The sequence below is a fragment of the Staurois parvus genome, unplaced genomic scaffold (assembly GCF_062004578.1).
Source record: "Staurois parvus isolate SC_StPar_1 unplaced genomic scaffold, SC_StPar_1.0 ptg000714l, whole genome shotgun sequence".
Classification (NCBI taxonomy): domain Eukaryota; kingdom Metazoa; phylum Chordata; class Amphibia; order Anura; family Ranidae; genus Staurois; species Staurois parvus.
The window spans coordinates 2,853,832-2,868,817 of record NW_028318510.1 but is presented as its reverse complement, the minus strand read 5'-3'; the positions used below and the strand labels follow the sequence as shown (position 1 = coordinate 2,868,817).

The window sequence follows — 14,986 nt, the reverse complement described above, 5'->3', positions numbered from 1 at the left end:
ACATTTGGTTCCAACAGGACGGAGCAACGGCTCACACTTCAAGAGCATCAATGGCTGTTTTAAGGGAACACTTCCCGGAGTGCCTCATCTCAATAAGGGGCGATTTGGAGTGGCCAGCCCGCTCCCCCGATTTGGCCCCTTGCAACTTTTTTTGTGGGGTTTTTTGAAATCCCGCGTTTATGAAAACCGTCCAAGGACCCTACAAGACCTGAAGGCCAACATCCGCGCAGAAATTGCCAACATACCCGCTGCTATGCTGGTAAGGGTCATGAAAAATGCCAGAAATCGGCTTATTCAGTGTATGGACAATGGGGGGCGTCACCTACCTGATATGATTTTCAAAACTGTGTAAAACAGAACTTTAGATATGTACCTACATTATTAAAGACAATAAAAACAATTCTGATTCATAAAATGGGTTTTATTACGTTTTGAAAAAAGGAAGTTATGTTGCTGCACCCTGTACTTATAAGCAGAGATCTTCAGACATGTTTGAAAACATTTTTGAATCATACGCACTTCCAGTGCTCACTCGGACGTTTGCCAATTATCATTATATGATGAAGTTGGTTGGGTGACTTGTAAATATTGGCAATGTATTGTGATTTTTTTTAAACATGTACAGATAAGTTCAAAGTGTGGAAATAGGGGTATCATTGTAAACAGTGAGTTTTAGCACTTTCATATAGGCTTGCTGAGTTTCAATATATAACCTGTGATTTTTTTTTTTTACAGCAGTGTGGAATTTATTTGCAAGTCTATGCCAGTCAATCTTAAACCCATGAATCATTTCCTCATGTTGTGATGAGAGATTCTATAGTGATAATGTAATATTTAAAAGCCTTTTACATCCTGCTTGCTTACCCTGCTGTCAGCTTCCAAGACTTCTGCTCTGGAACAGAAATATAATTGCCAGCTATTTCTTTGTTGTCACTGTGTGCTGGTGACTGCTACTGTGAGCTTTCTAAGAATTGTGCTTTGATTAATCCTCATACAGCCCTAAATTCTACATAGAACCAGTTTAAGACATTCTTAGTCTATTCTTATCCATTGTTGCATTTTGCACATTTACCGTATCTTTTTTTTTGTAGTACAAATACTTTTATATTAGTCAATGTATGTTACAAATAAACATTGATGATTACTGTACTACTTGTACTACAAAAATATATGGTAAACACAAGTGCAAAATGAAACAATGGATTAAAGTGTTTGTTTACCAATGCCAAGCAAAATAGGGATGTCAGAAGGTTTGGTATATGAAGAAAACGATTTATTAATATTGCTGAATATTGGCTTCATTCCTTACATGGTTGGGCTGTTAATATTCCTGGCTATGCTATCTTTTAGAGAGACAAGGTAAAGAAAAAAAGGTGGTGGTGTCAGTCTCTATGTGAGAAGCGAGATAAAAGTATGTGTGAAAGAGGGACATGTTGATGGAGAGTATGATGGTACTGAGGCATTATGGGTGGGCATACTGCAAAGGTAATTATCGGAGTTTGTTAAGGTCCCCCGGTGTTATTAGCCTGGGTTCACACTGATGCGGTGAATAATTTGCAGCGCTTTTCTGTGCAAATTCCACACTGCATAAGAATCGCACCCCATTCATGCGAACTGCTGCGGGTGTGTATGTTAACAACACCCCAAAATCAATCCGCAAAACATGGTGCAGAATTGGATCGCATGGGTGTGAATACCCATGCGATCCGATTCTAGTGCGGACCAAAAAAAGGGTCCTGTGCCTTTTTGGTGCAGATTCAGTGCGATTTGAGCCGTACAACATGTATGGCTCCTATCACAGTGCACAGAATTTGCATGTGATTTGCATAGGAATGTGGTGCGGATCCTGTGAGAATGTGTGAACCCAGGCAAAAGGAGAAAGGGCTGCACAGGATGGGACAGTGGTAATCATGGGAGACTTCAACTACCCTGAAATTGGCTCAGTTAATGGCACTGCTGGCACAGTAAGCAGGCAGAAATGTATAAACTTATTGCAAGACAATTTTTTGGTAAGGGTTATAGAAGCCTCAACTAGATATGATGCTCTGCTGGACTTGGCAATTTCAAACAATGTGGAGTTTATTACAAATATTCATATAAAGGAATTTTGGGTAGCAGTGACCATGACATGATTTAATTTTTTATGGCAAACAACAAGAGCATACTGAAAAAATAAGTTAATTTAGGAAAGCAATTTTTCACACGCTGAGTGCTGCTTTCTAAGATTTAGACTAGGAGTGGATATTGTAATTAAAGAACACAGAGCAGAAATAGGAATTAGCAATATGGAAACACGCTGCCAAATATATTCCCATGCCTTTGTGGCTCATGTTCAAAATAAATAGTCATAATAATAAAAAGGAATTTAAAAATATATATAAACACTTCCATCATTTGAAAGTTACAAAGATGATTAAAAATATAAAAAATGAACATCAGGTTCCTAAAAATAAAAAAAAAAACAACAGCTTACTAAAGACAGTAAGACAACCCCCCTCCCCCCCCATAACAAATATTTAAATATATTAATAGTAAAATAGTCAGATCCGATCATGTAGGCCCCTTACAAGACAACTCAGAGTTGGTGACTGGGGACAAAGAGAAGGAAAATCTAAATACATTCTTCAGCTCTATGTATAGAAAAGAAAATGGTTGTGTTTGAGTCCATAATGGGGATAGTATTGCCACAGCCTCAAATGAACCATAATGGCTTAAAAATTATATGATTTATGAACAGTTATAATAAAAGAACATATAAAAATATAAATTTTTCCATCATGTGAAAGTTGCAAAAGATATAAAGAAATTAAAATCAAGATAGTAAAAATATTAAATGAATGACAGTTTGCTAAAGAGAGTAAGATAAACCCCCCCCAAAAAAAAAATTGGGTCAGGTCTAAGCATGTAGGCCCTTTTACAACACAGTGTTGGTGACAGGGACAAAGAGAAGGCAAATCTAAATACTTTCTTCAGTTCTGTGTGTACAAAAGATAATGGTCAGCCTCAAGTCCATAATGTGGATAGTATTTCCACAGCCTCAAATGAACCACAATGGCTTAAAGTTGATATGGTCCACAAACAGTTACATAGTTTATAAGATTGAAAAAAGACATCGGTCTATCCAGTGCAGTGTGTGTGATTTTTACTTTCTAAAAATTCCAACAGCCCTGTGTATTCTGCTTACTGAGAAAAACACTTAAAAGTTTTTTTTAAGTTGTCAGCACTCTCATCTAGTACCGATCCCTGGAGGAGGGGGTTCCACATTTTAGGTGCTCTAACAGTAAAAACCCTTTCCTCAATTTCAATTCAACAACATCTTTCCTGAAGATTGGTGACCAAAACTGAAATGCATATTTAAGATGAAGCTGAACAAGTGTTTTTTAAAGGGGTATCAAATTATCAATTTATCTCTTGAATGTATGACAATTTTAATGCATTATAGTATTTTGCTAGCTTTGTTCGCTTCACCTTGGCAATGGATTGTATTGCTAGATCTGTGATCCAAAAGCACTCCCAGATCCCTTTCCATCACTGTTTCTCTCAGAAGAGCACCTCCTAATGTGTATTTTGTGTTTGAACCTAATTTCCCATGTAGCTGCCCAACCCCCTATTTTGTCAAGGTAATGATGCTATATCCTGTGCTAGAGTTATTTCCCTGCACTGTTTGCTATCATCAGCAAACATAGAAACTGAGCTCATGATTCCAACCTCCAAATTTAGACCATTCAGAGAATGATTCATTTATCACTACTCTCTTTATCCATTCATGTATCAGTTTCCTATCCATGTATATACAATTTCATCAACTCCAACAGACTTTATTTTAGAGATTAAATATTTACGATGTACAGTATCAAATGCTTTAGCAAAATCTAGATAAAATAAGTCCATTGGACTTCCACCATCCAGTTTCTTATTTATTTTGTCACAGAACATTGACAGGTTGGTCTGGCAAGAACATAAATTCATGCTGTATAGGGTCCCTTACCATTCCCTCAAATACCCTACATTTAATTGATGTTTGGCTACCTGGCCTGTACCATTCCCCCAAATATCTTACATATCATTGATGTTTGGCTAACTGGCCTGTAGTTTCCTGGTACACGCCTCAATCTTTTTTTTATAAAATAGCACTACATTTGCTCTATGTCAATCAGATAGTACCACTCCAGTCAGTAAGGTGTCTTGGGAACAGCGACTTGACTGTAACTGAGCTATGTTCTCTAAGGAATCACGTGTGTAAACCTTCCGGACCTGGTGATTTGTTCACATTAAGTTTCTCTAGTTTCTTTTGTGCTTGGTTTTTAGTCAAACCACAGAGGTACCTTGGTGAAACATCATTAATATTCATGTTAAGACTGTTGCAGTTTAATAAATTAAAGATGATAAAGCACCTGGATCAGATGGCTTACACTGACATGTCCTCAAAAGTTGACCTCTGTTATTTTAAAACTATTTTTTCCAGGTTTTAAAGACTCTTTAATGACTGGTTTGGTATCAGTTGACTGACAAATACAGGTCCTATATACATAAAGACCTGTAGGTTTAACTTCTATAGTCAGCAAGATACTTGAGATACTTGAGAGCTTGATATAAAACCGATGGGTTTTTGCTAGATATAATATTAATAGCAATAGCATAGTTTCACCAAAGACTGAAATTGTCAAACAAATCTTTCTTTTTTCTGAGGAAGTTAGCAAAAACCTAGGAGTGGCTGTGGACAGATTTTACTTGGACTTTACAAAAATGTTTGACACAGTTTCCCACACATGACAAGTGTGTTAAATAAGGTCTTTAGGCTTCGAAAATTCAGTCTGCTAATGGGTTAAAGACTGTATTCAGAGTAGTGATTAAGGATTCATACTTCGAATGGTCTGTGGTTGTTAGTGTTGTTCCCCAAGGTTCAGTGTTAGAACCCTCACTGTTATACCTATGTATTGTAAGTCCTTACATTATTATTATTATTATACAGTATTTCTAAAGCGCCAATAGTTCACTCAGCGCTGTACATTACAAAGGGGGACAGAACATGTGACAGAACAATACCAATACAATGCAAAACATGAGGGGATTGAGGGCCCTGCTCTTTCGAGCTTACAATCTAGAAGGGACACGATGTCTTTAGGACCTAAATCCTTTCTTTGGTTGGTCAACTAAGTGGAAAATAAAGTTTAATGTTGAAAAATGTAAAGCTATGCACTTGAGGGCCAAACACACACACACACTGTACATTCTAGTATAACGCCATTCTAGTAATACAGGGGAAGTCAATAATTGAGAAGGATCTGGGTGTTCTGGTAGATCATAGACTTAATAATAGCATGCAATGCCAATCTGCAGTTTTTAAGGCAAGCAAAATACATTCTTGTGTCAAAGGTATGGGCATTATCTTACCGCTCTACAAATAATTAGTAGAACCTCATCTAAAATATTCATTTCAGTTTTGGGCATTTTTTTGCCTTCAGAAATCAGAAAGCAATGTTTCCCCTGTTGGAGCATATTGGTTCAGACTATGTTTATAGTTTTTTTTTTTTGCTTTCTTTTAGATCAGCTATGGGTAAAGATTTCTGTATATGGATGTTTTCAATTCATTGACTTATTTCTATATGAACTTAATAGACTTTTTTCTATATGACTAATGAAATAACTAAGACTACGTTACTCACTTTTTTTTTTTTCGTTCAACCAGCGGATGATGTGGATGTGAATTACTTCCCCGCCAACAGAATAAACTGATCAGCACTGCCAGCTATAGCCGGCGTTACTGATCATCGCCTTCTGTACAACCAGCCTGCCCATTCATGAACTGAAATTTTGATCCATGTATGGCCACCCTAATTCTGTAAACTATACAGTGAGGGTAAATCTGCTGCTCTCCTAATGGATTTTCTTTTGCCTTCTTCATCATCTACAGTATTCAAATAAGTTGAACTTGATCTTGGTATTTTTTCATCTGTACTGTTGCCATGTCTGAGTTTTTAAAGGAAATATGACCATATGTTTGTATTTTTTACATTACCTTTTTGCATTATATTCCTAGCATATAATGTTTGCTGTCTTACTTTTATTGGGATTTGTCAGTGTTTTATTGGGAAATAAAGCTTTTGCAGAATTCACTTGCCTTCTGGTAAAATCTGGTATTGCATTCTGACCACAATTACAGTGGTCCATTGTGGGAGGCATTACATTTTTGGTCAGGCTCCTGTCTGCCAAGTAATGTAAGTAACAGAGTTGCTCAAAGGCATCCCAGTCATTTAAATATCGATTTTTATTGGAAACCTCATGACATTTTTTTAAATACATGTAAATAAGGGATTAATTTAGTTTAACAAATAATTTTTTTTGGGGGGGGAAGGAGGGGGTTATGCAGCTTCTTGGAAAACTTGCAGTGGCTGCTGTTGTAATGCTACTAGTTAATTTTATGTCTTAAAAATTGGCTGCACAGTTGACCTTAGCGGGGCAGACTTTCCACAGTGGCTTCAGGCTGTTTTATTGATAACAGCTGTTAAAAGATGTCACTGATAGGATAATGAGAATACAGCCAGTTGTTGAACACTTTTCTGATAGAACAAAGGCTGCAGTTGAGCTGAGTATTTCCTCCAGGACATATAAACTCTAGGCATTATAATTAACTTGTCTGAGACTTTCTTTTTTTTTCATTTGTTTGTAATTGACCAATGTTACGTGTACTTTGCTATGTGCTGCTTAATTGTTACTGCCACTTTTCATGTAACTTTGGGATTTTGTTATTTTGCAGCCCTCGGGATTTTTTGTTCCTTTTTTTTTAGCATTTATATTTTTATGTCTAAAAGTGTAATTAGGCAGAATAGTTTGTATCTTACGCCTTTTGTTATTCCTGTATAATTGCTGTCAGTCTTGTCAAGGAATTTTTTAAACACCTGGCAGACATTTTTTTCTTCAAAGTTATTTCAGCCTCTTGCCTGGATGTTGAAAGAGTCATCACGTCAATTTCAGGAAGCAATTTGATTTATACTGCACAATAATATGTTTTATGTCTGCTGCCTGTTATTATTCTTGTGTTTTATTAAGCTTTGCAATGCAGCAACAATAAAACTGAAATAAACGTTGCTATAGGTTTGCATCTTTTTTTCAGAGAATTTAACGGGAAGGTTTGTTGAATGCAAATGCCTTTTTAGTGGACTCAAATCTGTATAGTTCTTGCTATTGTAAAACTTTAAAAAAGAACTATATACTTAGATGTAGATGTGTTTACATTATACGGCCAAAATTATTCAGTTAATGTGTTGTTAATGCTACAGTATTCAAAGGCACTCTAGACAATTGTGTACTTCCATCCCAGTGACAAAGATATGGTTTGATGAGTTTGGTGTGGAGGAATAAAGGTGACCCATACAACACCCTGACCACAACTACTGAACACTTATGGGATTATCCATAATGCCAATTGCAAATCAAGTCTTCTTGTTCAACATCAGATCTTGGCTAACTGGGCACACATTCCCACACACCATCTCAAATCTTTTGATAGGCCTTACTGGAAGGGTTGAGGACTACTAATGCCTCAGATGGGGGCCAACTTTACAAAAATGGCCATAGTTTTGGAATGGGATGTCCAGACAAGCTCATATAGGTATGTCGGTCAAGTGTCCACAAATGTTTGACCATATAGGGCATGTGGTGAAGTCCTCCATGCCTTTACTGACTGGCCGAACTGAGATCAGGGTTTTCTGTAGGCAGTGCTATACTTTGCAGTATTAAGTAGTTTTTATAGCGTTTATTCTTGTTCACCCTGCCAAACCCTATAATCAAACTATACTCTCATTTAAAATGACGTGTTGTGCATATATTTTTATATAAATATCATTGTGCAGTATTCAAATTAAAATTTCATTAAAACAACATAAATTAATATTTAGTGGTCCTGCCAGTGACCCCCTTTTCTGCAGGGACTGCAGGGAATTTACTACATAATTGTTACCCTCAGCAGCTACACAGGGCTGCATCTCATACATGATGATGAGGAGGGTTATCAGCACTATAACCACTGATAACCCTGCCCCTCACTGCCAATCAGAGCTGGCTTCAAAATCCAGCACCCTATGTATGGGGAAAGACTCCCTCTTAGATCCCTCCTCCTGGTTTTGATGTGAAGACCTCTGTGTCACCTGTGAGGAAAGGAAGGTATGAGGACAAAGAAGATACATACATTTGCTAACTGTTCCAGTGACAGCTGTTTATGAGTGGAATCATCACTTTGTAGAGATTTTCTCTCATTTCCTGTTTCATCTCAGGAAGACAGGAAGTGAAGGGCAATCTCCCCATTGAGACACAGACAGTAGAGTATAATTGGTCTTGGGTTGTAACCCTTCTAAAAAGTTTTGGTTTAGCATACTAAACATATAAAGAAGATCAGAGTGGTTTGTGTGACCTAGCCCCAAAAATAGCATTTTTACAGAAATATCACAATTTGATCATATTCACTGGTTTCCCTAGGTAATTTATGCCTTTGTAACTGTACATGATGATACAGTGAAGATTAGCAATGATTTTGAAAATATAGAGTGTATGCTTTCTCTTGATCAAGATCTATGTTCAATTGCATGATTAACTAATGAGATTATCCTTAGTTACTAGTGTCTGTATACAGTATGGCTGACAACATGATTTACTGATAGAGGGTGCCATAAAAATTCTGTGTTTAACTACGTGTGTTATAATATGGCATTCCGGAAGCTTTTTATGTCCCATTGTAGGAAGTCCGAGTTGCCTGCTCTCATTAGGCAACAATAATTACATTTATTGCATGCTTTAAAAATACAGTGGGGATCGAAAGTTTGGGCACCCCAGCTAAAAATTTGTATTAATGTGCATAAAGAAGCCAAGGAAAGATGGAAAAATCTCCAAAAGGCATCAAATTACAGATTAGACATTCTTATAATATGTCAACAAAAGTTAGATTTTATTTCCATCATTTACACTTTCAAAATAACAGAAAACAAAAAAATGGCGTCTGCAAAAGTTTGGGCACCCTGCAGAGTTAATATCTTGTACTGCCCCGTTTGGCAAGTATCACAGCTTGTAAACGCTTTTTGTAGCCAGCCAAGAGTCTTTCAATTCTTGTTTGAGGTATCTTTGCCCATTCTTCCTTACAAAAGTCTTCCAGTTCTTTGAGATTTCTGGGCTGTCTGTCACTCACTGCTCTTTTAAGGTCTATCCATAGATTTTCAATTATGTTGAGGTCAGGAGATTGTGAAGGCCATGGCAAAACCTTCAGTTTACGCCTCTTGATGTAATCCCCCGTGGATTTTGAGGTGTGTTTAGGATCATTATCCATTTGTAGAAGCCATCCTCTCTTTAACTTCAGCTTTTTCACAGATGGCATCAAGTTACTATCCAAAATTTGCTGAAATTTTATTGAATCCATTTTTCCTTCTACTCGTGAGATGTTCCCTGTGCCACTGGCTGCAACACAACCCCAAAGCATGATTGATCCAACCCCATGCTTAACAGTTAGACAGAGGTTCTTTTCATTAAATTCTGTGCCCCTTCTTCTCCAAACGTACCTTTGCTCATTCCTGCCAAAAAGTTAAATTTTAACCTCATCGGTCCACAGAACTTGTTTCCAAAATGCTTTAGGCTTGTCTATATGTTAATTTGCAAAGTTCAAACGATGATTTTTGTGGTGAGGACGTAGAAGAAGTTTTCTTCTGATGACTCTTCCATGAAGACCATATTTGTACAAGTATCTCTTTATAGTGGAATAGTGTACCACAACTCCAGTGTCTGCCAGATCTTTCTGGAGGGATCGTGCAGTCAAACGTGGGTTTTGAATTGTTTTTCTCACAATCCTGCGAGCTGTTCTGTCTGATATTTTTCTTGGTCTTCCAGATCTTGCTTTAACTTCCACTGTTCCTGATGACTGCCATTTCTTAATTACATTCCGAACAGAGGATATTGACATCTGAAAACGCTTTGCTATCTTCTTATAGCCTTCTCCAGCTTTGTGAGCGTCAACTATTTTCAGTTTCAGTTTTCTAGACAACTGCTTAGAAGAACCCATGGTGCTGATTGTTGGGGCAAGGTCAGATGAGTCTGGGCATTTAAAACCTTTGAGATTGACATCACCTGGTCTTCCCAGACGATGATTGAGAACAATCCATGACACTGGCAGGTCTCAGCTTGGCAAAGTGGGCAGTGCATACTATAAATTCTGCAGGGTGCCCAAACTTTTGCAGAAGCCATTTTTTGGTTTTCTGTTATTTTGAAAGTGTAAATGATGGAAATAAAATCTAACTTTTGTTGACATATTATAAGAATGTCTAATCTGTAATTTGATGCCTTTTGGAGATTTTTCCATCTTTCCTTGGCTTCTTTATGCACATTAATACAAATTTTTAGCTGGGGTGCCCAAACTTTCGATCCCCACTGTATCTACAAACATTTCTCATACCACACACCATTGAGTTAAGCCAGACACAAAATTTGGAAAAATGTTGATCAGCATGAGCCCTAAGTCAGACAAGGGGTTGATTTACTAAAACTGGAGAGTTTAAATTCTGGTGCAGCTCTGCATAGTAACCAATCAGCTTCCAGGTTCAATTGTCAAATCTTAATTGAACAAGTTGAAGTTAGAAGCTGATTGGCTACCGTGCTCAGCTACACCAGATTTTGCACTCCTGTGTTAGTAAATCAACCCCACTGTCTCCCTGATTAAAACAAAAATTCTGCATTCACAAAATATGAGAAAGACTCACAATGCTCCTAGTAGCTAGGGACCCTTGGATCTTTGCCTAGACTTTGGGTAAAACAAAGGAGCTTGGGGGCAGTGTTTTTTATATGCATTGCAAGCGACTGGTTCTTTTTTTTATTCAATATGATAATGTGATTTGGTAATGCTGACATTTGCAGTACTCATGTAAAGTGTTAAGTTTAATGCCCACTTTAAGGCTCCATGCACATTGGGCTTAAACAATGCTGTTTCTACAGGAGTTTGACATTTTGCCTGTAGAAGCAGCTCAATGTTATCCTAAATTATTATTATTATACAGTATTTATAAAGCGCCAACAGTTCGTCAGCGCTGTACATTACAAAGGGAGACAGAACATGTGACAGTACAATAACAATAGGAATAGAAGTAGTTCTGCGAGTGCTATGATAAGAACATAAGCAGCTGATACACTAAAAGGAAACCATAAACCTCTCGAGCATATAAATTATAAAATAGTGCGGCGCTGATAAACTTTATATTTACACTGGATATAAGGCTAACCACAACCTAAATATACAGTGTGAAGTCCAAAGAAATAATGTCCAATGATAGTGACTAATAGATGAAACGGTGACTTTGTTACTTCCCAGTGAGGCACTCACTCAAAAACCGTGCAGGAAATATAAGAAATGCCCACTCACCAGATGCGCAATATGAAAGCGCAATAATATAAGCCAGAGGTCCCCTTTTCTCCTATGGAAGGTGCAGCTCACACTGGGCAGGTTATTACACAATATTGGCACCTTTAGAAGTCTTCTCTACTGGTGGAAGCTGCAGTGGGGGTCGACACATATGAGTCACTCTCCTCTGGGCCTCAGGGTGGTCACCATAGGGTCCTGGGGGATTAAATGCTCGATGTGGAGCAGAGAATAGTGGCCATAATGTAGTAGGTCAAAATCTCAGATTTTATGGGTAATAAAAGTAATGAACATACATAAAAAAGAACTTGGAGGCCTTCGCCGATCAAGTGTATAAGGTATATAGTAAAATCGTTCAAACTATTCAGAACACTAACCAGCTGGATGGTTATGGAGGCATCTCAGGCGTGTGTGGCTCCTCCTCAACGCGTTTCGCACACAAAGTGCATTCTCAAAAGGGGTGATGCCAAAAAAGTACCAACAGTTCGCTCAGCGCTGTACATTACAAAGGGAGACAGAACATGTGATAGTACAATAACAATACAATGTGATACACGAGGGGTCCCAAACGCTCCTCAACATTTGTACAAAAACACTCCATATGAGCGATGTTTTCTCTGTCCAAAGAATTGTTTTTTTTTTAAAGCCATACATTTCTTAGCCATGTGCATGGACCTTAATAAATGTAGTGAAATATGTTAAACAGACTGTATCTATAATTCTGACCAACTTGCTTCTGCCTTCTTTCCTAGGAAGTGTGTAGAGAGCTCTGGTGTCTGAGCAAAAGTAACAGATGTGTTACAAACAGCATTCCTGCTGCTGAAGGGACCCTCTGCCAGACTGGAAGCATAGAGAAAGGGGCAAGTCTATGTTCTTTTAGTTCCTCTTTACAGGGTTTTAAAAAAAGTGAAATCATGAGGAATATTATGAACAAAGTATTACCATATGTTACTGTAAAATCTATTGTCCATATTTTCAGAAGTCAAACTTTCTTTGTATATTTTTTATCTTTCCTTCTGTCCATCTATTCAGCCATCCATCTCTCTATCTAATTATCCATCCATCCATGCTGACAATGACTTAAAGCCAGTTTTATATCCTTGCCATCCCTTAGCCCCAAAAATGTCTATGATTAGCCTATCCCATGGTGGATACGGAATGCTCCATAAGACAAGAAATTTAGATAGACCCTGAGTGCTCCTTGCAATTATTTTAATTAAAGTCATAAAGGAAGAAATCAAGGATTTGTTTTAACCTGTACTAACTAGACGCAGATCAGCTGTAAACCTTCTACCCTAAAGACACATGAAGACATAGTCTCCTAACAATTTCAGAGCAGTTGTGTGATGATATAGTGACTTCTGTAGGTACATACAGACACCAGATGGATGATGTCTGCAGTGGGACGTCTGTTGGTTGGTGCTCAGGGAATCTGCAGAACATGCAAACTTGTATGCTCATAAAATGTGAACCTGCATTCATCTGACACTTTTGTACAATTGTGACTTCATTTGTTTGTCTAATATTTTTTTTCGATCCAGTTGCCATCTTATGTCTGTGGTAAGAAAAAAAATTATTCCATTGAAATGACAAAGTACATAAACTCAATATAAATTTGGAAAGAGAAATAAATGTACTTAGATGTGTGTTTGTGTCTCTGCTGCTTAAGGCTCCATGCACACTAGAAAAAACGCTGGCTAAAAAACGGTGGTAATAGCGGTTTTTAGTAGCATTTCAGTAAACGTTTTTGTAGTTTTTAGAAGCGTTTAGGAGCCTTAGCATTTTATTAGCATTTTTACAGTACACGTACACATAGGAAAAATACTAGAAAAAAGTTGTTAAGAGCTTTTTAGTAGCATTTAGGAGCATTCAGCATTTTTTTTCTGCTGGAAAAACACTCCAAAAAACTCTACAAAACATTTTTTTTTTCTGCTTCTAAACCCTGAAGCTTGTGTAGCACCCTTCTAGTTTAGCTAGGGGGAGCTATACCCTAATGGTTAGTTAAGAACTGATTAGCAGCTCAGGTGAGATAGCCAGAGGGGTCAAATTGTGGTCAGGGCTGAGAGACTCTGCAGGTCAGCCCCTCTGGAGTTTCCCCTTGCTCTGAGGCTTTCAGAGGAGGGCCTTGGAGGCAGTGGGTGGATCTGAGGAGTGGTTGGCTGCACTTTTGAGGGACCAACAAGAGGCTTGGCAAGGGGCTGGACTGCCTTAAAAACTGTGAAGAGCCTGCTCAGTAGCAGGAGTGTGGTGGTGGGAGAAGAATGTGGAGCAGGAAGATGTGAGTCTGGAGGAGGAGGGCTGCCTGAAGGCCTGGTGGGATGGGGCCTGCCTGTGAGCCAAGAGCTGGAAAGAGGGGAAAACTTGGGACTCACTAGTCCCCTGAGCAAGACCACCTGTATGGCAGGGAAGGAGCAGCTCAGCTGATAGGCCGGGTACCAGCATCCATCCCGCAAGTGGTACGGGAGAGGATCTACGTGAGTACACCTGTACCCCCTGGGCAGATAGGGGAAGGAGCACTCTGGTGGGAAACCAGATTTGCCTTCTGCTAAGGCCCAGGAGCCAGACCCCCTGCTCAGGAAGAAAGTCTCCAGATTGCTGGTTGAAGTGGAGTTCATCTATGGTCTGGGATGGTACAACTGGAGCTGCTGGCTAGCACTCGAACAGAGACTGTCAAAAAAGAGAAGTTGTGAATAGTTCAGGAGTTGTCCTCAGATTTCGGTTTCTTTGGGCATCCTGTACATCACTTAACCTATCCAAGTTCTAATCCCCTTAATAAAATAACAAAACAAATGCTCAAGGACTGATTTCTGACTCCGGATGAAAGCTTGTGCGGGAAATGCTAAGTGACTGGCTGGTCAAAACTATAGGGGGACCCTAATTCATCAGCAATCCTTAGGGGGTAGTGCTACACTTGAAAAATGCTACTAGCCTAAAAAAGTGTGCATGGACACATAAGATAACTCTATTTAGCTTCTAGGAGCAGAAAAAATTGCTGATAACAGCTTCTACGAACTTAAAAAAATTCTACTGTGCATGGAGCCTAAAGGGGTATGGAGAAGTTAACATTTGTGTTTGTAGGTATTGGGTGTGTACTCCTGGCTGATGTCTGAACCAGGTGAAAAAAACCGCAACTCTTATAATTTTGTGATCAGTCACATATTTTTCCAGGTTTTATAACACCTGAACTTCAAGTTAGTTGCCATTTGACTTTGTATTGGACAGTCCAGTGTATATATTTGCTGTCTGCTCCTTTGCAATGCAAAGGACCTATGCAATGAGGGTGTATGTGCTGCTACCCGTTTTCTGCTTGGTGTTATTGCTGGTCACGCTGACTTTGTAAATGAGCCTGTATATATTTTAGAAGGCTTCATTTGTGCATACGTCATATTTTGCTGTAGATGATTAAACTTTTTTCATATTTATAATTTATTTTTATGTAGTGTCACATTTCAAAAAATATTCGAAGAAAATTATTGTATTTTATTTTATAAACACCTTAACAATGTTTTTAGCCACTCTCTATCATTTAATCATAGTTAGCAATGTTAGCATAGTTATGCCCCTTTGTATAATGAGCTAAGGAGAGGCGTTTTGAAG

At 38.3% G+C, this 14,986-nt stretch overlaps 1 protein-coding gene across 1 annotated transcript in view; it reads left to right on the top strand.

Annotated features, from left to right (window-relative positions):
* The window catches only part of ADAMTS6 (ADAM metallopeptidase with thrombospondin type 1 motif 6), a 433,529-nt gene that overhangs the window by 262,378 nt on the left and 156,165 nt on the right, over positions 1-14,986 (top strand). The window contains exon 12 of the mRNA XM_089653457.1: positions 12,142-12,249. Coding sequence (XP_089509583.1) covers positions 12,142-12,249 — 108 coding nt within the window. The remainder of the gene's footprint in view (positions 1-12,141; positions 12,250-14,986) is intronic.